Genomic DNA, 22858 nt, shown 5'->3' with positions numbered 1-22858 from the left:
ATGCCTAGTGCGGAGCTTCCCCGAAGAGTCGATAGTTTTAATTATTTGATGACGCACTGTAATTGTTATTATGGCCCGTGATAACAATTACCTATCGAACCAAATTATTATAACTATTAATTGAATTTATGTTGACCATAGCCAGTGCATAAAAATTTTTTATCCAATGGAAATTTAGTTTGTAGAACATTAACGACAAAAATTTTTACTACAGTATTTTTATATATAATCTTTCCAATTTCTTGAGACTGGTATTTAGTTTTTAAATAAATCAAATGGTCTTCTTGTTATGTCTCAACACTATATTATATGAACGATACAACGTTTCGGTCAATTCGGCTATTCTCAAGGATAATCTAACAATTAACAGCTTACTATACATTTATTTGTTTCAATTTTAACAACAACATTACTATTAATAATATAACATATCATAAATATAAATTTACACCTCACCAAATTTAAAATTTTTTTGCAAACTATTCTGCCCAGGTCATTAATTACAAGTCAAATCACCCTATAAGAAAGTCAATTAATAGGGGATCATGTCAATTATTAATAAGCTTACCTAAATCTAGTTACCTATTTTGTCACAACCTCATTAATTTTTAAAACTTTTAATTTTAGATCAACTTACACGATCAACTATCATATAAACAAACTATTTTTAACCTTCCATTCACTCAGGTCAGGTTATTAATTTATTCCGAATTTCATTTCAGTCTAATTTTTTCTTTATTCCATTACTAAAATTCATATTTAAATTAATTTTAAATAGTAACAAAAACTTTTTCCCGTATTTTTCATAAATTTATTTTACTTAAAATCTCTGCATAATGTTTTCTTTATGTAAAATTATGGTGATATCAAAGTCGAATTTGTGTTGGTTTTTAGCTGCATGCTCTACTAATAATGTTTTATTGGGATCCTTCTCCTTATTTCTTATATCATTTCTGTGTTGATATATTCTATCCCCTAACGCGTGACATGCTTAGTATTACCTATATAGACTTTGTATATCAATTTTGTCATTCGAACAACTATCATAATTTTTAATTTTATTGTTTCGTCTGTAGCATAATGAGCATTCATCAACATTATCTTTAAATGATTTATGAATATCTTCTGATAAACCTTTAATGTTGTTGAATCCATATAATTCTTATTAATTGCTGTATTATTTGTTATTTTATTTTCCATCCTATCTTGGGAATTTTTGAGGTTTATATCCCAAATTTTGTAAATTAAATTTTTTGCTTAAAAATTTTCTAGAGGCATTTTAAATATCATATTTTTTACTCTATACAGCTTAGTAGCATCAATTATTCTTATTGCCATGTTTATATAATTAATAATTACATTGTATTTCATTTGAAATGGATTACAAGAATAGTAATTTAATTTCAAATTACTGCTTGTTACTTTCTTTGTCCATTCTGTTATTATATCCTTGCCTTGTCTTATTATCATCATATCTAAAAATCTTAGTTTTCCTTCATTCTCCAATTCAATAGTGATCTTAAATTTGCCATGGTGACTATTTAGTGCTTCAAACAATTCATTAACATTATCTTTTTTCATATTACAGAAAATATATCTACGTATTTAAACATTATTTTGACTATTATTTCTGATTTGGAAATTATGTTTTTATTAAATTATTATAGTATTTTTTTCAAATGTTTATTTTGTCTCATTTTTATTCTACCTTTGGGTGTGCAGAAAAAAAAAAAAAAATACAAGTAGAAATTAGATGTATTTTGAGGAGAATAATTTAACTCATTTATGCGCGAGTAGTTTTATTATTGTTTGGATTAAAAAGAGATGCTCTTTATAGGATTGTTTCACTAATATCTGCCACGAATACAAAAATTAGTAACTAGATATAAAAAAAATATTATCACCTCACTAGAACATCAATAAAAGTTAAGAAACCTCTTTTATTAAACACATCATTTTTAAAACCATTTGCATGGTTTTATTACATCTTCAGTACTATTACATACTCGTCTAGAATTATACATAAAAATATAATATAAAATCAAGTTTGGCCTCTTGTTTACCTCAGAAAACGTCTCAAATCCGCCAGAAGCTATCTCAAATTAACTCAAGCAGCCACCTTAAATTTACCCAACTGAATCAGCGTTTATACACTAGAAAAATCTTACCCGTTGTTTCAATCTGGCCAAGAATGGAATGCGGTCTTAGAAACGCGACTGTCATCAAGTGCACCCAAAGATTCAACTTGTGATAACAAAACCCAATTGCTTCATTTTAAAATATTTCAATGCCTAAAATGAGATATGTTGTATTGTCATAAATTATTAAAGCTTTGATTACAAATTATATTGATTTATATCCATTGAATATATATTCCAATAAGTCATTTTGCTAACCTGGAATATTATATAATTGTATCAACAATATAAATATTAATGACACTCAACAACCTTAAATATTTGCAGTTTTCATTCAACAGTGCATTTCAGCGACCAGATGTGAAAAAAATTTTTTTAATGCCATGTCTACATTAGGAATATTTAAGTAGTTGACGAAAAGTTTCTTACTATTAGGATCCATGTGTTCTTCTTGTTGAACTAAAATCCTTCATAGTAGGTCTGTCCCCGTGGAATAAGAAGAACCCGATGAAGGATGCTAGGATTTCTTTTGAAGCTGGTAGTTATGAGCCTATCTATCAAGGGCTGTGATGCGTGCCTGGAAAAGTTTAGGGAAACATCACATTTTGACAATTTATTTTATCTTTTTTTACCTTAATTGAAGATTACAATTTCTTATAATAGCTGACCCTATAAGAGATATTAATTTTTTTATAATCTTAAACACTTTCTTGATACTGGTTAATGTTGTTTAAATAAATAATTTAATTTTTATCCATTTTAGTCTCAACACATTTTATTTTTCTAAAAAAGTCCGACGTTTCGGCCAATCCAGCCATCCTCAGGGACAATCTTAATACAATTTAGGAACTAAATGATTTAAAAAATCAACTACTCAGGTCAAAACAACAATTTCTAATTAGTCAATTTTCACATTAAAAACAAAAATTAAAATTCATTTATCACTGTCACTATTTGTTAAAACTTATCACAACAATGCTTGTAACCTTCCTCCTCTAGGATTTGAAATGGTGAAAATTGAATTTAGAATAGTTAGACATAATTGCCATACAAAGCTGCAACAAAAATACTACATTTCTACGTTGTTTTTTTTTTTTTTTTTTGTTTATTTCCATTTTTGCCTAATCAATACACGTACATTTTGTACCTTGTGTGTCCCAAGTACTCTTGCTATTTCTATAACAAAATAAATTTTACACAGTTTGCTCACTAGAGCGAAGGCTGTGAAGACCTTCAAACTAGGACAAACTGTTTCATGAATATTCTGTGGACAAGCTGGCATAGTTAATTCTCCAAGAAGGAAATGCATATGTTCCTATGCATATAATGAGATTTTAGTAATACAAGTCTATTTTGAATCATATTTTCTCTCGAATCTCCAAACCTTTAGATACTACAAAATGCATTAAATGAGTCTAGTTAAAGTAATATAGTCTAGCCGTTGCCTATAGCTAACGCCATGGAATTAATGGAGTGTGAAGTGACCGTTTCGCTGGTGTTTAAAAAAAAAACAAAGTGAACTTTTGTAAGATGAGGTGCTAGATCATTTTAATGAGAGGGTAATTATATCTAACTTGGATGAGAGATGGAAATATCGAGCGAAAAATAATATATATTGTATATATAACTTATGGTTGTCATGCGTTGAAACTTAAAAAATGATACATATGTTTTTTGTAAACATAAACCTTTGTCAGGGTTATCTCATAAATAAATACATAAGAAGTGGAAGAGAAGGATAAGATAATATAAATTAAAAAGGGTCAAATTTTTATTAGCTCTAAAATTCTAAAATTCTAAAATCTAAAACCTTTCAATACGACCAAACAATAATTATAATTAGCACTTTCATCAAATAGAAAAAAAAAAACCTAACTTAGAAAAATAATTTAAACCAATATTTCTCAGGAATTGTTTGATTTTGTTATAATTGCTTAAAAGATCGGTCTTCGATTTTAAAATTTCAATATCTCCACAAAATCTCTATTACTGATAAAGAAATTAGCCATAAATGAAATAAAATCATAGATGTGTTTAGTTATTTGTGAAATATGGATAATTTAATTAATTTTCCCCAATTGAAGTTATTGGAAAATGGCAGCATCTTTTTAGTGGTTGATTTTAAACACTTTTGGCATGGACGTTTTGTTTGACTATTCTATGAATCTTACAAAGATGTATATTCGTTTACGGCTTCCACGAAGATTCCTGCTTTATTAAGGATCAAAGGATCCTATACTTTAAAAATAAAGAAAGCTCTACTGTTAAGTGTTTGCTGTCGCTATACATAAATAAAAAATGAATTAATAGAAAGCTATCTGAAACCAGATTCCATTTCACCGTTATGTTTACCATTAAATTGTATTAATACAAATTTTTATATATAAGAAGATGGTCAGGGTTGCGGTCAAAAGTGAAACAAAAATAGTTTACAACTATTTATTTTCCGACGTTTCGCCCCACTTTGCAGGGCTTCATCAGGGCTAAAAAGATACAAAATGATACAATGATATTATAATACAATTATAATGATATTATAATACAAATTTTATTTGACATCTTAAGTTAAATTAATAAGCCAATTCCTAAATTGAGCTCTAAAAAAAAGTTTTTAATTATTATTGGTGTGTATCTCTTTAAGAGACTGTGACCTGTCAATTTCCGTCAATTAAATATAATGAGTATATCGATCAATACTCGTTATAATGTTTTGTGGGAAATTTAATTTTCTGATCCATTCGATTTTTTTTTTCAAATTCCTAGATAAAGAAACTATGACCATGCTTCTTCCGACATCTAGCCCAGAGCTATATTATTTTGAGAAAAAGCGTAAAAATGCAAATCAAAATTAGTTCAGACAAACTATTATGATAAATGCATAATAATATAGTGTGACAATAGTAATAAAGTATACGTTGATTTTAATATAAGTTTAAATTCTGATATATTCAATCAGTAACAAAAACTATTTAAATTATGATTAAAGAAATGGAATAATCCTTCAAATAGCACAAAAAATTATTATTCCAATTTCCATTCCAATCTTGTATTACAGTCATCATTTTTATTATTACTGTCTTATATATTATATTTATATAAAGGAGCTTTCCCAATTCTTCGTATTCTCCAAAAATAGCACCTATCCCGACTTTGGTCAAGGGTTAGACCAGAAGAAATTTTTATTTTTTTTTACGATCCACGAGTCATCCCCCGCATCTGTTCCAAAATGTTTGAAGAAAGATCTAAATGCTGCATGCTGGTATATCGATTAATTTTAACTTTTTGGATTTCTAAAACGTGGAACGAAAATACAATCGATTTGAAGATTACACGTTCTTGTTTTGATTAATTTTAACTTTTACTTTTTTTAACTAATACATTTTCGGATGTGTAAAAAATGAATAAACTATTGATTTTAAACTCACACACTCCCGTATCGATTTATTTAACTTTTCAGATTCCAAGAAAGTGAGGGTCCCATCATATATTTTTGGACGTGTTTTTTACATTTATATAAATTATTAACCTTATAATTCTGACATTTCAAGACTTTAGAATTCCGTCAATTCTTCCTCCAGATCCTGATATTTATATTTATTAACTTAATATCATTATATTATTAACACATTTATATACTAAGAATAATTGGCAAAAAGGACCAATAGGCCCTCATGCCAGACTTGCCCCTCCCCCTCCATTATGAACAGTACAGTATAAAAAAATATTTCTTTTCATAAACTGAATTTACAGGAATATATCAACACTTAACGAATGCTTCTCTGGAAAACTATAGTTAAAAAATAACAAGTTATTGTCTGTTAGTTAATACTGATTATGTGATCTCCCATTAACCCTTCTCCCCTCTCCCCTCTGGAAGATGTTTGGACTGGATTAACAGTTATTGTAGAGACCTCAGGATTTGTTTTTGGAACCTTCCTACAATATAACTAAATTCATTTTTATTTCACACTATACTTTATTCTATTTATTTTGTTTCCTCAATAATTTATTCTTTGTGTTTTAACAGGACTAAAATTATCAGATTGTATACTGGTAATGAACTGTAATTGTCCCTCTACTTTCTAAATAATAAAATAAACCACACTTTTATTAAACGTTCAGTGCCAAGTGCATAATATGAAAACCAAGCTCAAGCTTATCATTCGTCGATTTTCTACATTTATAAGAAATACTGACGACTTATTTTAAATTATTGAGGTGAAACACGATCATGCTTAACTTCCTTTCAGAACAGTTCTTTCGCTGAGTAACAACTGATTGTGCAACAGCGGTTAACTCAACTTATTCTAAAGACATTCCGACAAATGGTAATCTAATCAGAATCGTTCTAGGAATCGAACCTTCTGGTCGAAATAACGATCGTCACAGTTTATTAGTCTTCTTATGTTTGATAAGAAATGGCTCGCGTTTGTGATTCGTTTCATCTGAATAATGCTATGGAACCTATCACTGAAACTAAGAAAACAAAAGAATAAACTATCTCTAACGTTTCCATACTATTACCCGAGTAAAATAAGGATTATTACGAACTCTATCACTGATATTAAAATAATTCTGAAATTAAAATATCCATGGGAGTTTTTAAGTGCTTGCGTAGGAGGTTTAGTAAACATTTAGTTGAGATTGATCACTGATAAGTGTAGCTATTACTTACCTTTTGAAGATTACCAACCCATGGTTCTATAAAGGGAAAATATCTTATTACTGAGAGCAAATTACATAAAATGTCATTTTCCTTCAAAATGTCTATAAATTTCAAAATCTGTATCCTGAGGTGGAAAACAAGTTTGAAGATACCTGTACAATAAGAAAATATTGCGGTAAGATTGCAATTTAACCTAGATATAATTTGATGGATTCTATTGTAAAACTTTTTGTAAAAGACCATGGTAAAAAGTTTTCAAAATGGCCTATATTTTTAGATTTATAACCAATGATTCCAATGGTGAAGTATTCCTAGTAGCTTCACTATATAAACTAGTAAAATTTAAAGGAATAAATTGTACAAATTTTGTCTTATAGGTAGCAGTGTCCATGAAATTTTTCAGAATAAATTCACAAAATATATTTTTCCAGTTATTTTGGAAAAATATTGATGTTTGTAAAACTCTATCTGGGAAAATATTGAACGTAGGGATTCGGGCTAAATTTAAAGCCTTTATTGTAACATTAGGTTTATAAGTTTATAATGATTGTTTTACCAATAGTAGTTTTCATGATATTTGCCAGAATAAATCATAACATTAATTTTTTTTTTAATATTTATTTATTGCTATTTACAATTGTACATTATAATACATTTAGTAAATTTATCTTAGTTAAGTTGGAGTGTTAGCGGTGTGTAGAGAAACTACCCATTCGTAGCACTCTAATGACGTTTTACATTAGCAGGTATCCTGGCCATCTTCTTTTCAGGTCCCCCGGAGGATTCTCAGGAATGGAAGAGGATGCAAGGTTAGAAACTAGAGGGTTTGAATGGTTAGAAAGTTTATAATGGAAGGAGAGATATCTGGTCCGGGCTATATCGGTTACATAGGGAACATTGATGTATGATTTTATTTGTGACAAAGTAAGGAGCATTGAGGATTTTACGAAGGATTTTGGACTGCAAGGATTGAGAGTCATGTAGATAAGTCTTTTGTAATGTGTTGGAAGTTTAGACCGTTTGTCTTGTAAGTGCTGTAATAGCTGAAATCGACGTGCAGTTTCCGGTCATTTCAGTCTTGTGTGAGGAATCTAGGTTAATCGTTTGTCCAAACGTAGTCCAAGGTAGCGGATCTGTTCGACAGGGGTAAGATTAACATTGTTAAATGAAACTGTAGGGGAGTTGGTAGGTTTACGGCGAAGGGTAAAGGCGATTTGGTGGGATTTGTTGGAATTCATCTTAATCCTACAATTACGACACCATTCTTCGAGGGCTGTGATATGGGATTGGAGAGTTTGGGATACAATTAATGAGTTTATTATTATTAACTGCGATCACACATGTGTCATTGGCATATGTGGTGGGGATAGTGTTAGGATTGGTTGGAATGCCAGCTGTATAGACGGTGTAGAGGATGGGACCAAGGATACTACCTATTTTTTTTTAAGTGAAAAATATTGGTTTTCGAAACGTTGCTTCTAGAAAATTATTGGGCATAAAGAACTCTATTAGGACTCAAATTGAAGCAATAAAATACACCATATAGTAGTTTATTATGATGTTTGCTACACTGTAGGAGTTATTGGCGATAAACCTAAAAACTTATAGCGGCCATTTGAAGTACCAAATTAGAGATACGGTAAATATCCTAGGGAGTGGTGAACTATTTACCACCGTGTTTTTCAAATAATAATTTATTGACATAAATCAATAAACCGTTACTTTTAAAGTAAAAAGCTAAATTTTAAGCTATTTTTACAAGACTAATATTAAAGTAGTAATGACAGGCTTATTGAACTCTTCAGCAAGTGATCATATCAAAATTGCATAATGATGTAATAAACCCATAATAATGTAATATACCTCAACAATAATAAAAATAGATAAAAAATGTATCACTAGTCAATTTTCGTGGTTTTACGTTCCCTTGAGGTTTAAAGAAGAGATAAGATTAATTTTAAACGTTTAATCAATAAAAATTTGGTGACCCCTATAGATTTGCAAATACAAAAACTGTTTAAAACAAAAAGAAGCGAGAACACTGAACTGAAAAGTACCTTGGGCAGTTATTCCTGAAACCAAATGAGCATTATGTTAAGCCAGACAGAACCGATAAAGAAGAGGATATAAAGTATTTATCAGGAATAGGATTTTTATGTTTTTCATAAATTCTTTACTGCGACTTCTTTGAACATTTTATTTTTCCAAGGAACATTTCCTAATATTTTAAACTATTTTTATTTACGATATCTTTATAACATTTTTTTTCCTAAGTACTTTTCAGTTCACTTCATACAATCTTTCTTTCTTTTTTAATGGTTTTAACGAGGATGATGAATTCAAATAGCCATTACAACTTAATGTCTTCTGTTTTTCTTTTTTTTCTTTAATTATTAAAAAAATTACAAAATTAAATAAATTATATGAACATTGGAAATAATCCAATTGTTAACATTGGGATATTTTATTTAAGAAAATTTGATAATTTTATGCTAAATTTTCCAATTGTTTTTAAATCAATTTTTTTATAACTGATTTATATTAAAATATATATTTATATATATGTTTTGAAAGGTGATGATTTAGGACTTCTCCTAGCAAAAAATTAGGAAAAACCCATAAATGATATGTTTCTTCTAATTCTATTTTATAGGAAGCCAATATTTATATTAAATTTATCTATAAAAATATATTTGTATACAATAATGTATTTTTTTTTTTTACTAGGAAGGGGTATTTGTGACGTTTGAGAAAATTGGGAAAACCCGTTTGGATCAGGAATATGGGGAAAAAAGATATTCATAACTTCACCATATCTAATCTTATTGGTTATGTTTCTGATACAGCTCAAGAAGGAAGGGGAATCCGTCCCTTCAAAGGAAAATTCTAGAGAAAATAAATATGACAAACATATAAATCGTTGTATTCTATATGTATTGTATATTATAAGCACAAATATTTGTGAACATACCAAACACTTAAGATTTGGTACTAAAGTCATAGGTCACGATAGTCCTAAGAACTTGATATTAACATCAACTAACAATTTTTGTTCAGTATAATGACAGACTGAAACACTTTTTTATGATTTGTTATTTATTGATATAAAAATAATTAATTTATTTCATAATAATTTCAGCGTTTTTAATAGCAAAAAAAAGCACATGTATTCAAATATTTGAAATAATGTAAATAATGATACAATGTAATGTAAATATAAACATTAAATATTTCACATTATCATCATGTAATATCTTTGCATATATTTTTTGTCAGATAATAAAGACCGAGATTGGTTTTCAGTGGTGAATTTAATATTTGACGGGAGGCCGGGAAAATTTGTCCCTGATTCCCTTTGTCTCTATTTCTCTCTCTACGGCCCAGGGTAACATTCAATATTATTTTTTGCAGAGATTCCAAACGACACACTTTTCTTTCTCGGAATTGTTCCGCCTTTTTGTATGAATGTTAGCGCATAAGTTTCAACGTTATGAAAATATATGAATAATGTTTTTGCATATCTTAATGACAGTCATGTAGTTGCTTATGAAACAATAATCCTTATTTCGACTTATCTTCGAACTTGATAAGAATTGCTCAAGGCTATGAGTGGTATTTGCATGAAGATAGTGAAACATGTAAATGCACAATGTTTCTATCGCTGTGCAAATGATATTTTTAATCATCATAAACTTTTCCCTGCTAATATAATTGAGCTTAAAATGCCTCTGTAGCTGTTTTGTTTGTTAAGCGCAAATAATTTTTTTCAAACTGAAAGGAGTTCAATATCCTCCTTTCAGTTTAATAAACAATGAAAAATGAGGAAACTTTTAAAAATAAAAGCAACAAAAAAAAGACTTGCTAAGTAGGCTAAAATAAATAAATTTTTTTTTTCAGTTGACTCCAAAACGATCACCATGTCAAAACAATACCGTAAATAACCGATCGTATTGATCGTTGAAAACTAATTTATTTATTCTTGTAACCTTCTTTATTTATTTTTTTTCGTATATTATTTATTTAATTAATAGTCTTACACTAACAATGAAAATATAATTTTAAAATATGCATGATGCATTGGGAAGCATGGTTGATCATTTATTATTATTTGCAAATTATTTATTAATGTTCATTTGAATAAAATTTTTTTTTTTATTTACAATATCCATTTATTATTTTTTTAACTGAATTAATATAATAACAATATATAAAATGAATGTATTATTTTTAGTTGTTAGTTGAATATTTGTTTGTATAGAATATTTCATGCATTTTTTACTTATAGTGTATATACATATATTCAAAACTATATGAACTGTTTGTTACATTTATTTTACACAAATTTAAAAATTAAAATATTTTTACTTTTATGACAAAAACGTGCTGTTTTTATTTTAAATGACACCCGTAAATGTAAATGTAACTGCCGACAAGCCCCAACCTTTTTGGGGGTAATTAGTCAAATTTTAAGCAGTTATTTATCGAATTCGGCTTGATAACTGCATCATTGGTATGAATGTTCAAAAAAAGAACCGTAGTCTTAATTTATTATCAATCATGCATGACTGTAAAAACAGTAACTTCGGACATGGATTGTCACTCAGGACCTTGAAAATCTATTTTTTTTTAATCAATGCAGTGACGGGACTAAACTAATGAATAATCCATGGCGTTAGATTCTTAGGTTTTGTTTGTTATATTTAGCAAACGTTGACATGCTCCGTGACCAAAACGGTTCTCAAGTCCGAATGCTTATGAACTGACTATATTAGGAATGGAAACGATTCCAAGAGCTAGCGGAGATGATGGGAAATACATTTAGTTGTTATCGACATTCCAACTATAACGTTACGATGGCCCTAGCCATGGATAATTGTAATTATGTGTCAGATTCTTTACTTTTTTTTTCCTCAGCATGACGGAAATACAACCGACAACAAGACAACATAGAATATTCATAAGAATAGAAACGAGCTGAATAATTCTATTCATATAATATATTACTCCACATAACTAAAATCCATATTTATTAGGATGATGAGGAGAAAAATAAATTTCCTTTACAATATTATCTATAATTTATACTTGTTTGTACAACGTTTCGTGTTTCTTCATCTTCAAGTATTAATATTTTATAGTATGTTGGAATATGATTTCTTTTAGTTTTCTCTTGCATTCTGCTTCTAGCTTTTTTATTTCAATTTTCGTTTCACACAATTCCATATTTTGTTTTTATTCTTTATTTCATTTCCTAGGAAGTTGTTTGTTCTTTTTATTAAGATGCTGAGGTGAAAAAGAGAAAACAGATAGGGAAATACAAAAAATTGTACATACTAATATAATAAATTTATATTATTTTAACAAAGTTTATTTTTCACCTCAACATTTTAATAAAAAGAACGAACTTCCAAGGAAATAAAACCCAAAATGAAATTATATATATTTTTTAATATATAAAGTTTAAAATATATCTGTTTGAATTCTATATAAAATATATCCGTTTTCAGTTGTGCTTCAACCGTTTGTCAACTGAAAATGTGATTTGTTTACATTAAATGGATTTTCTTATTTTAAAGACATTATTATGTATATTTTTTTATCAATGGTTTTATATTCTAAAACATTCTCCTAAAAGAAGACTAATTCTAATGTAAATTTGTTTACTTATTAGGTACATCACAATTTTTTTTTACAGCGCCTTTAAAAATTAAATGTTAATATATATGAAGTTAAAAATTGATCTCATTAATTAGTAAAACATATTCTAATAAGGAGTCAAAAATATTAACGTGGTGAAACATAATTAAAGAAGAAAAGATAGAAAAATACCTATATTATGAAATGTATAATGCAATTAAAATATAAAAAATTTGTTTGAAAAAAATATTTTGGTGAGGAGACGACTAAAAACAGTTTCAGGTTGATAACTCGCCGAGATATTGTGTTCAATTATTCACGTTTTTTTGGGCTTAGTCGCGTTTCATCTCTTCCCTCTGAACCCTAACCCCAAATTGTTTGTTAGAATGAAGCTCAAAGTGAAACGATCTTGATATTAATTAAAAATATAGAATAGATAAAGATCTTTTTTAAAACAAAGAAGATATTTTTTATAATTATTAAAGTGTTGTCGCTGAAACCGTCTGCGACAACACTTTGCGACAACCCTTCCAACAGTTGATGAAAACATATTGGTTCGTTTTTATTCAAGCTGTAGATCACAATTAAATTTAAAAAAAGTTATATAAATCATAAAAATTCAAATTGTATCTATTTTATTGTTTTATACAATGAGCCGTAAAGGATATTTAAAAAAAATAAATAAAACAACTGAGCCTTTTTCATAATAAAAGCTATTACAGTATTGGTTCATAAATGTAATTAAGTGGAATTATAGGAGTTAAAAAGTACATAAAAACCCGTCTACATTGTACGAATAAGCGAAATTGTAGCAATACAAACTAAAAACTAATAGTATTATTTTTTATTTTATTATGAAACATGGCCCAAGTGATTCAAGGATTGGTTTATGAAGAAGTTATTTAGCTGAACATAAAATGTTTTGTTTGATCATTAACTCTCTACTGGCTGGAAAAAGCTTTTACAGAAAAAATAAAATAAAAATTAGAATCAGATGTATAAAATCTCATTTACTCGGGCTTTGGTATGTAAACATGAACTCATTTTAAAGCCTTCATAATTACATTTTCCAATTAAGAGTTATCTGTAAAAGAATTTTTAAAAATCTAATGAAAAGCAAGCGTGAAAGTGATAGTTCTGCGTATAGTATGAAGTTGGATGAATAAATTCGTTTAGATTTGGAGCTATATAAACCCGGTCGGAAATCGAAAGTTTTATTTACTGATATTCGATTTCTTTTTACCAGGGATAAACTATATGATCAACCAGAAGATTTAAAATATAATCAATATTTATATAATACTATCCAAGCTAATAGTTACTATGTATATGTATGTTTTTATAAGGGGTGAGGGTAGTCTTGTGGAATAAAACTGTTACAACTCATAAATTGAGTAAGCAGCGTCTAGAGTAGTCAGTACTTGGAAAGGTGATCACTCATACCTGAAGACCATGCTTAGTCCATCTCCACCCAATATTTGTTGAGACCCGTCTGCCTATAGGATGACTCACAAACCGGGTGCAGGACTGATGGCTCTTATAATAATAATAATAATCTGTATGTATTCTGCGCTTGATCCCTTTAGAATAATATACAGGCGTAAAAATTAGGCTTTAGAGCCTTAGAGTAAAGATGAAATTACAAAACTTTTTAAAATAAAATAAAACAATGAATATGAAAAGATATAACTAAACAACAATAATTAACAGATGATATTACTAATAACATAAAACCACATGTCATACCATAAAACATAAGATGATTTCTGATAATAAATAAAAAGAAAAAAAAATGATAAAAAAACAAATAACAAATAATAAATGAAAAGATACAATTTCTGCTAATGTACATATTTACACTTTTAAACGAGACATAAAGACATAAAATACAGAAAATATGTAAAGCTTTTTTGAAACTTTCAATTATTATTCTTCCGGAATTGGGTGGGCAGAAGGTAGTCGAAGAAACGGGATTTGAAGATTGGAAGGGCATTCGAACTACGAATAAAGGAGGGAATAGAATTCCATAGGGAAGAGGAACTGATGAGGAAAGATCTAGCAATGGCTGCGGTGCGAGTATTGGGGGAATGCAATGAGGATTTAAATTGAAGGATATCAGAGATGTAAGATTACGGCAGGATTGGATAACTTGGTAGAGGAAGGAAGCAAGAAAATATTTACGACGGAAGGAGGGATAAAGCCACTTCAACTCTTCATAAAATCGGGTGACAGAGGCGTCCCTGGGGACCCCATAGATGAATCGTACAAAGCAATTATTTAACTGTTTTAATTTTGCTTCGACATCCCCAGAGACACGCCCGTAAACCACACAGCAATAATCAAAATGGGGGAATATTAAGGAAGTAACCAGGAGCCTACGGGTTTCAAAAGGAAGTAGGTGACGAAGATAATTTAAACGCTTTAGGGTGGTACGGTGGGAAATATCGGAGACGTGGTTTTTCTAGGAGAGAGTTTGGTCTATAGTAACACCAAGGTTTTTAACGTATGGATGGAATTGTATTGAATTATTGTTTAGGAATAAGGTTGGAATATGAGGAATAGTTTTCAGGAGGTGATTGGATCCTATTACGATTGCCTTTGTCTTCTCTGCATTCAACTTTAGCTTGTTTTCTTGTGCCCACTGACTAATTCTATTCAAGTCTCTTAGTCACTCGATTACTAGTTGACATTTCTTGAATTATCGGTTCGTTACATTCTCTATTTGAATGTAATTAAAATGGCCCATCATATATTTTGGAGATATAAATATTATTATTATTATTTATATACCTATAACCTCAATTCTTGGTATTTGATGTAGGTCTTCACCAAAATTACTTTCAATTAAATTCATGTGTTTTCCAACACATAACGAATAACTTTCATCCGAGGATCAAACTAGGTTTTGGGTATTTTTCGAGAAAATTTTACACACATATTTCTGTGGCTCAATTGTTTCAAAGGTTGGAGCTTCTGAACTTGAAAGAAAGTAACCTATGAAAACTCATATTAAATAAATTTTTTTTATTGATAATCTTCTAATTGAATATTCCTTAGCCAAGGGAAACATTGAGTGTCCAATGCATGTTCACTGAGTACGATTAGACCCGATTAACTCCATGTCTTAATGTTGGCCAATACTTGATAATCAGAAAATTGATTAAGATGTAACATTATAATATTTAGTACAATCGAGGAAGCTATATCAAAGTGCATTGTACCTTCTGGTTTAATAAAGACTTTTCTTCTCAATATCTAATTTATTAACCACTGTTAAGTTGGCCCCCCATCAAGAAATATAGCTTGACCTTTTTTGGGTGTTCTGTTGAGAGTTCAATTATCCCCCACCCCCTCTATGAGTTCTACAAATTATTTTGAACAATCAAAGTGCTAAAGTTTATAGCAAAAGTGTTATGAAGTGTCAAAATTGCACATTCGGGCGTATTTTCAGATGGTATTTTTCGTGTCTTAAACAACAGAAATATTGGTTAAAATTATTGAGAACTCCAGCACTTCTAGAGAGGCTACCAGCCCAAAAAGAATTTTAAATTTACAGCACTTCTCAGAAAAATTTCGATAAAAAAGGTTTTTACTACTTTTTGTCTTGTTTTTGGAGTTCTCTAAGCCACTCTAAGAGTTCTAACAATTATTCTTAGTAATCCAAATTCTAAAATTGAAAGCAAAGGAGTTATGGGGTATCTATGGTACACAGTTCCCGCGCGTATCTTTGAATAGTATTTTTCATGTTTTAAACAACAGAACTATTTCTGTAAATAATTGAGACCTCTAAAACTCTTAGGGGGTCTAACAGAACTCTAAAAAATGTTCCAGTGTTTAGAGAATGGGGAACCAACTTCACAGAGGTGATTTATTTGGAATTTCAATTGCGTTTATTTTTCTGACCGGCTGAACGTTCAAAAGATAGATTCTGTTCCTCAGTAGTATTATTCTGTCCAATCGGATAAACATTAGTCAAAAATGATCTTTACCAAAATTTTCATGTTTTTCTTTTTTCTCAGTTTTTTCTTATCAAAAATGTGTTTGGTAGCTGGAACTGGTGCAGCAAGGAGAGGACGGAGACATCAGTAATTACCAGCCCAACGGAGAGTTCGACCTCCTGAGCTTCACCCCAGTCCACCACATCCAGTACTACTCCTGCTGCTCCGAGCCCTACCCGGACATCACTTATATCTTGCAGTTGAGGAGGCGTCCTATGTTCTATGTCTTCAATCTCATCCTCCCGTGCATCCTCATCAATTGCATAGGTAATATGGTATCGTTAATATTTCAAAAGGCACTAGTTACGAATATTACATTTACAATGAATATTTTTAAAAAGTAGGTTTCATAAAGATGTACTTGACCAAATTAAAAAAAAAAAAAGTCGTCAAACTAGCTAGATTATATACAACTATTTTTCTATTGATTTTTATGATAAGGTAGATTGTTAGGTTGCAATTGAACTGTTTACAAAATGAAGACAGTTAAAACATTTGAAAAATCTGGCACTTGCGTCATCATTGTTGTTAAAACATCCATTGATCGAATTCTAATGTTACGATAGTCATTCGACGCAATACGTAATGCCATAAGTTTTATAAACTAATCAGTAATGTAATAAAGTGTTTAGTTTTCGAGATACTTTAAATGCAGTAAAAAAACAAAATCGGAAAATTTCTATGTATTTTGAGAATATCATTTAAAGCTTACAACAGAAAAATCGGGGCAAACTTATTTCCTTCTTATTAGAGGAAAAATACATAGATTAAAATAATTTTCAGCTTTGCCTTAATTTTTTCCAGGTATAGTCAGCCCTTTCTCGACATAATTGTACAGACCAATGCAGGGCATCACTATGAAAAGTAAATCTCGAAACATCGCCACTATATAGTTATTTTATTCTTTGACGGTTTGATAAAAATAGCTGAACATTTTAATAGGTAAAATTTTACTTCATGATGTATCCATTATAATTGGGTATCTTCATTTTTTAATTTTCTAGTCTAAATGCATACAAAACAACTATTCCCACTAGAATAGCAGAGCTCAATCAGGGCGATGATTCAACGTTACCTAAAGCTCTTTTATAAGATAAGTTTATAAGATAAGATGAGAAAGTTGGAAAAAATGAGACAAAACAAAATCCTAGAATTAATCTAATCAATTAATTAAAACTCAATTTTAATGCAGATCTATCAAATTACTTAATTCTTAAATGAAAATGGAATTCATTAGCTTACTTTTCTTTCAATTTGTATGTACCTTATCTTGGGACCATATCTGCCAACATACGCTCTTCCATACTCTCTCATAAACTATCCAAATTCCCTTACAAATAATCATTCGAATTATCAAATTGATATTGCGACGAGAGTACATTCAGCAAAAACTCCAGGAGAAAAAAAGTGTCACCTAGAGTTATTTTATGATTAAAAAACTAGTAAAGAAAATGAACTAGGAAGAGAAAGAGAAATTCTCTGAAATCGGCGAGACAGATGGAAACATGACAAGGCGGCAAGATCGCCCGCTACCGAAATGAACAATCACTTTATCACTCCTAGAAAATACAACGGAGAGGTTTCTTGTTCTGTGAACATTATTCTATGAATCCTTTTGTAGGTTCTTATTCTATGAATTCATTTGTTCTTCGTAATCAGCAAAGAAATTTAGAATTCAAAGTAGTTTAAAATGTTGCACTTGTTAAGGTGTTAATGTTGTAAGTTAAGGAATACATCCTTACCATATTACATGAATACATGAAGTATTAGAATCAGAAGTGATTAATCAATAATTAAAAGAAATCTTAAAATTGAATATTGTTATAAACTCAGATTTGCCCCTTGACATTTAAACCCGGGACAATATATATATATATATATATATATGAGTATACATTTATTCAAAGATTAAAACCAGAGTTTTTTATAGATGATGCATTCATTTCACTTATTACGTAAAACAGTCGACAGTTCAATAGTAGCCAAGTCCTGGTTGATTCTGCACATCTGAGAATAATAATTGTGTTGTCTGAGTAGATCATTCCATTTTATGACAAATAGTACGCCATAAAGATATGTTATGCACATTAAAAGTATTATTCATCCTTGCAGTACTCCATCCCTTCACAAGCGTGTTGAAAAGGTATGTGATCTTTATCAAAGAATTGTAGTATATTGATTCAAACAACCTTATGCCGCCAACATTCAGTATTGCACCGACTTGAGCTGAAAAATGTGGGGACCACTGATAAACGAGAATGACATTGTATATTAATATAAGAGAAAATATACAGATTATTCAATCTTTATCCGAAAAAAGATACGATACTCAATCTCTTGGAACCATACTTAATCCTTAAGGAACGATATTTCTCCAAACTATTAAACCTTCTATATATAATAGTCACTAACCCTTATATACTAAACTTCGTATATACTAATATTACTAAACCTTATTCACTGCTACTTGTATACTAACCCTTCTACTAAATACTAAACTTTCGTCACATGTTACCAAACAGTAATATTGGGAAACATTTTTCGATAAAAATATTTTCGAAAATCTTTCTCAATTTTATATACGAAAAAAGAGTTCAAATTTCATTTTTCCATTTTTTCCTAGCTTCTAATGAATCAAAAGCAATTACAGGTTCGTGGGGGAAACATAATCGATATTTTAAAATAAAATTATTTTTCTCTTTACCTTTGCCTTCAAGGACAGTTTTCTGTTTACCACTGAGTACCAAGTACTGTTAGCCATGACCAAATCATATATTGTCTACTTGAACTATTTGCTCAGTTAAAATATAAATAATAAAAGATTACTATAGGGATAGTTTCAAAAGAGCAGCTTATGTGGAATACACTTTAGATTTCTATCATCCTTCGCATATCTCTTGCGTTGGATTGTTTTGAATTGAATAAATAATCCAATTAATTCATTATACAAGAGAAGAATGATTTATAGAATTTTACTAATAGTCTTCTTTAACTGAAAAAAAAAAATACGCCATAATTTATAAACGAATTAGGGAGAAAATGATGGTATTCTCGACGGTGAAGAAATTATATTACACCTCATCCATCAAAGTTATCATTATAAAAACCTATATAGAAAAGTGAACTTTTTGTTTGGAACCTTACCTCCCAGAGTCGAAATACTGTTCGCCTGATTTAAAGTAAATTCTTTAATTTCGTAGTATGATAATGTCGCCTGCGCTCAGAAACATAATGAGTTCGTTTATTAAATGCTTACTTTCATTGAAGCATATACTAAAGCTTTACAAACTAATTCTATAGATTTAAAAAACACCGACTTTCGCACCCTGTTATAGTACACAATATTCCATTCACTTACTTCATAATATTGACAACTATTTACGTTCTTCCACTTTATCTAAAAACAAACTTTTAAAGTTTACTATCTGACCATATAGAATATGCAGGATTATATTTTGTAGTATGAAAGATGAGGTAGTAAGTGTATTAGTTATTACTTCACCATTATATATGTATTATTTAATATAGATTACTGTATGAGTTACTAATAATTTATTATTTTGTTTTTTCACAACTTTCAAATTGTCTTTTATATTACTTTGTTCAATTTTGTATAATTTTCTACGTAACATCTTATACTCCTACAATAGCTTTGTATTATTTTGTATCTTGTTTATTTAGACCTGTTGAAGACTTGCTTTATGGGTCGAAACTCTGGCTATCAATAAATATATTTTTACTATTTCAAGATCCTTTTTGACTATCTTTAGATAAATTTTATTTATTTATGATTATCGATTCCTTTAAGAAATTTATGCTATAATGAGACTAATTCTAATAAAAGGAAGGAGAAACAGGTTCCTTCCAACAATCATAAATTAAAATTTTATTAACTTTGTTTTTCTTTTTAGCTTTACTCGTATTTTACGTACCTTCAGAAAGTGGTGAAAAGGTGACGCTTGGTATCAGCGCTTTGCTGTCAATGACGGTGTTCTTGATGACCATCAGGGAGACTCTTCCTCCCACTGAAAAAACTCCACTAATAAGTTAGTCAACATTTAATGTCATATATGTCTTTGATATCTGTGTAATTCTGAAATGTGAGTGTATACTAATGATACATTTCTTTGAAGATTACTTTAAGCAAGACTAATGATATCATTAACGTAGGTCTGTATTACGGAGTTAGTATATGCCTCGTGACCTTTGCATCTGGCCTGTCGGTGGTGACCCTCAACGTGTACCACAGGGGAGTCAGAGGAACCAAAGTGCCTCCCTTCATCAAGACGGTAGTTCTTGAAAAGCTAGCAACCATTTTATTCCTTCAAATAGAACCCAGGCACAAACATACAGTAAGTATCTATGTGTTTTCATGTGTATACTCTAACCTAAATCTGATTTTATACAACTTAAACTTTTTAATGTAGCTTCAGTCAAAAAGCACTAAAACATCATTTAACGTTTGGCCAAACGGTTTTTACTGTTAAAAAGTTCAATAAAATCCATGCACACTGACGTTTCGTCCCAACCATCATTATATCAGATACCAATACATTATTTCAAATTTCGAGAATTATTCGAAATGTCTCAGAGAAGTTCTGAGAAATTAATTTTTTAAAAAGCATACAATTTTTTTTTTGGATCACAACTGTCTAATAGGTATCACAACTAATATAAGGGACCCATAAACGTTCATGAGCCATTATTTTAATTACCAAACCAATTTTAATTACGAAGGTCTCAAAATGAGCAGTCCAACTGACACTAACTTGTAAATAAGGTACCGAATATCTTGTGCAAGTAGTCATTTGATTCCTAAAATATAGAAATCTTTTTTTAGTAATTATTTTTGCATTCGCCTGCGAGATTAAAATGAAACGCACGATAAAAACAAATAACTTACAGCCTCTTCCACTATCTCCGTAGGCCGTCCATTCCAAATTTTGAATGATCAGATTTCAAAATTTTCTCAATCTATTAGAATTATCGCTAGAGGTTCAATCTGAAGATCCATCTTTAGCCTTGCTGTCATTCCGACTGGCCTCCTAAGGGTCTCTTTGAAGTAAATGCTAGAAGTTTTTTTTTTTTTTAAATACTTTTTTATTTATTGATAGATATTACAATCTGCCATACAGTTGTGGGCAATAGGTAATAGTGATGAATGATCTCATACATACTAAAATAAAATAAAAAAATTAATGAATGAAAAACAAAAACCTCTCTTAAAACATATACAAACAGAAGGCTACAAGAGTTAGCAGATTGAATAAATTTTATACTGTTTTTCAATTTCAGGCGCTTTTTAAATACTGCTCGATTAAACTATCTTAAAACCTCCTATTCCCGTTTTAAGCTAATATTTCAAAAGTGATATGGGACCTTCGCTCCCCGGGGGTTTTAGCAGTGCCATAGGGATCGGTGCTGGGTCCAGTGCTGTTTGTCGTCTTTACGGCACCTGTGGTAGGCATCGAGCACCCAAAGGCAGTGGTAGCAGCCTATGCGGACGACATCGGCATCTACGCCTCCAGCATTAATGCAAAAACAGCTCTAACCCATGCTCAAGACGCTGCAGCCACCATCAATGATGCCCTTAAAAGTATTGGGATTAGGGTAAACCCTGGAAAGACGGACGCCATAGTGATGTCGTTCCAAACAGGGAAGAAACCACTGCCTACCACATTCAAAGTAGATGAAGTCGACCAGCGGATCTCCACCTCCATTCTCTTCCTGGGCGTCACATTGGATAGGCACCTCACCTTCTCCAGTCACGTTCGGGAGAGACTAAAGCAGGCCCGCCAGAAGAGCTACAGGCTCTACCATCTCCTGAAATCCCCACAACTCTCACTAAGGCTGAAGCTCCAAATCTACAAGGCTATAATCCGACCGACTCTGCTCTATGGTGCACCACTCCTGCGTCACCTCTACAAAACAACGCTAGAAAAGCTGCAGAGTTATCAGAATTCCGTCCTCCGGCGATTCGTCCGTGGAACTATACTACAGAGGGCCAGAAACACCACCATCCACCAGGAACTCCAGCTATCCTCAGTGCCGGAGTATATGGGCCGAAGGCACATCAAATTTTTTGATGGGCTTAAGGCCTGTGCCAACCCGCTCTTTAGAGATATCGCCCCTCCACCAAGACCTGGGAGGTGGCAAAGCACTGTCCCCTTACTAGACGTCCTCGCCAAGGGAAGGACTTCGGGCTCTGCAGCTTGAAGTCATCACACCACCTCCACCACCAGCCGGAATGGTCCCTCTCCATTCTATGTAAGCCCCCAACCCAACTAGTATGTTACCAATGTGAAACCGCCTTCAGCGGACCCTGTAACTCAACTTATACTGCCATACGGCAAACAAAGTCTGTATGTAATTTGTATATATACACTGTATTATCATATATTTGTAATCGTAACTATATA

General features: G+C 30.6%; 1 protein-coding gene across 1 annotated transcript in view; it reads left to right on the top strand.

Annotated features, from left to right (window-relative positions):
* Positions 1–22858, top strand: part of LOC106691097 (neuronal acetylcholine receptor subunit alpha-7) — a gene marked incomplete at its 5' end in the record, with an annotated part of 57300 nt that overhangs the window by 26998 nt on the left and 7444 nt on the right. Inside the window, 3 exon segments of the mRNA XM_014436757.2 lie at positions 16490–16706; positions 20351–20485; positions 20610–20791. Coding sequence (XP_014292243.2) covers positions 16490–16706; positions 20351–20485; positions 20610–20791 — 534 coding nt within the window.

The sequence above is a fragment of the Halyomorpha halys genome, unplaced genomic scaffold (assembly GCF_000696795.3).
Source record: "Halyomorpha halys isolate HHAL.00 unplaced genomic scaffold, Hhal_1.1 Scaffold2077.1, whole genome shotgun sequence".
NCBI classification, from domain to species: domain Eukaryota; kingdom Metazoa; phylum Arthropoda; class Insecta; order Hemiptera; family Pentatomidae; genus Halyomorpha; species Halyomorpha halys.
This window is presented reverse-complemented; position numbering and strand designations above follow the sequence as displayed.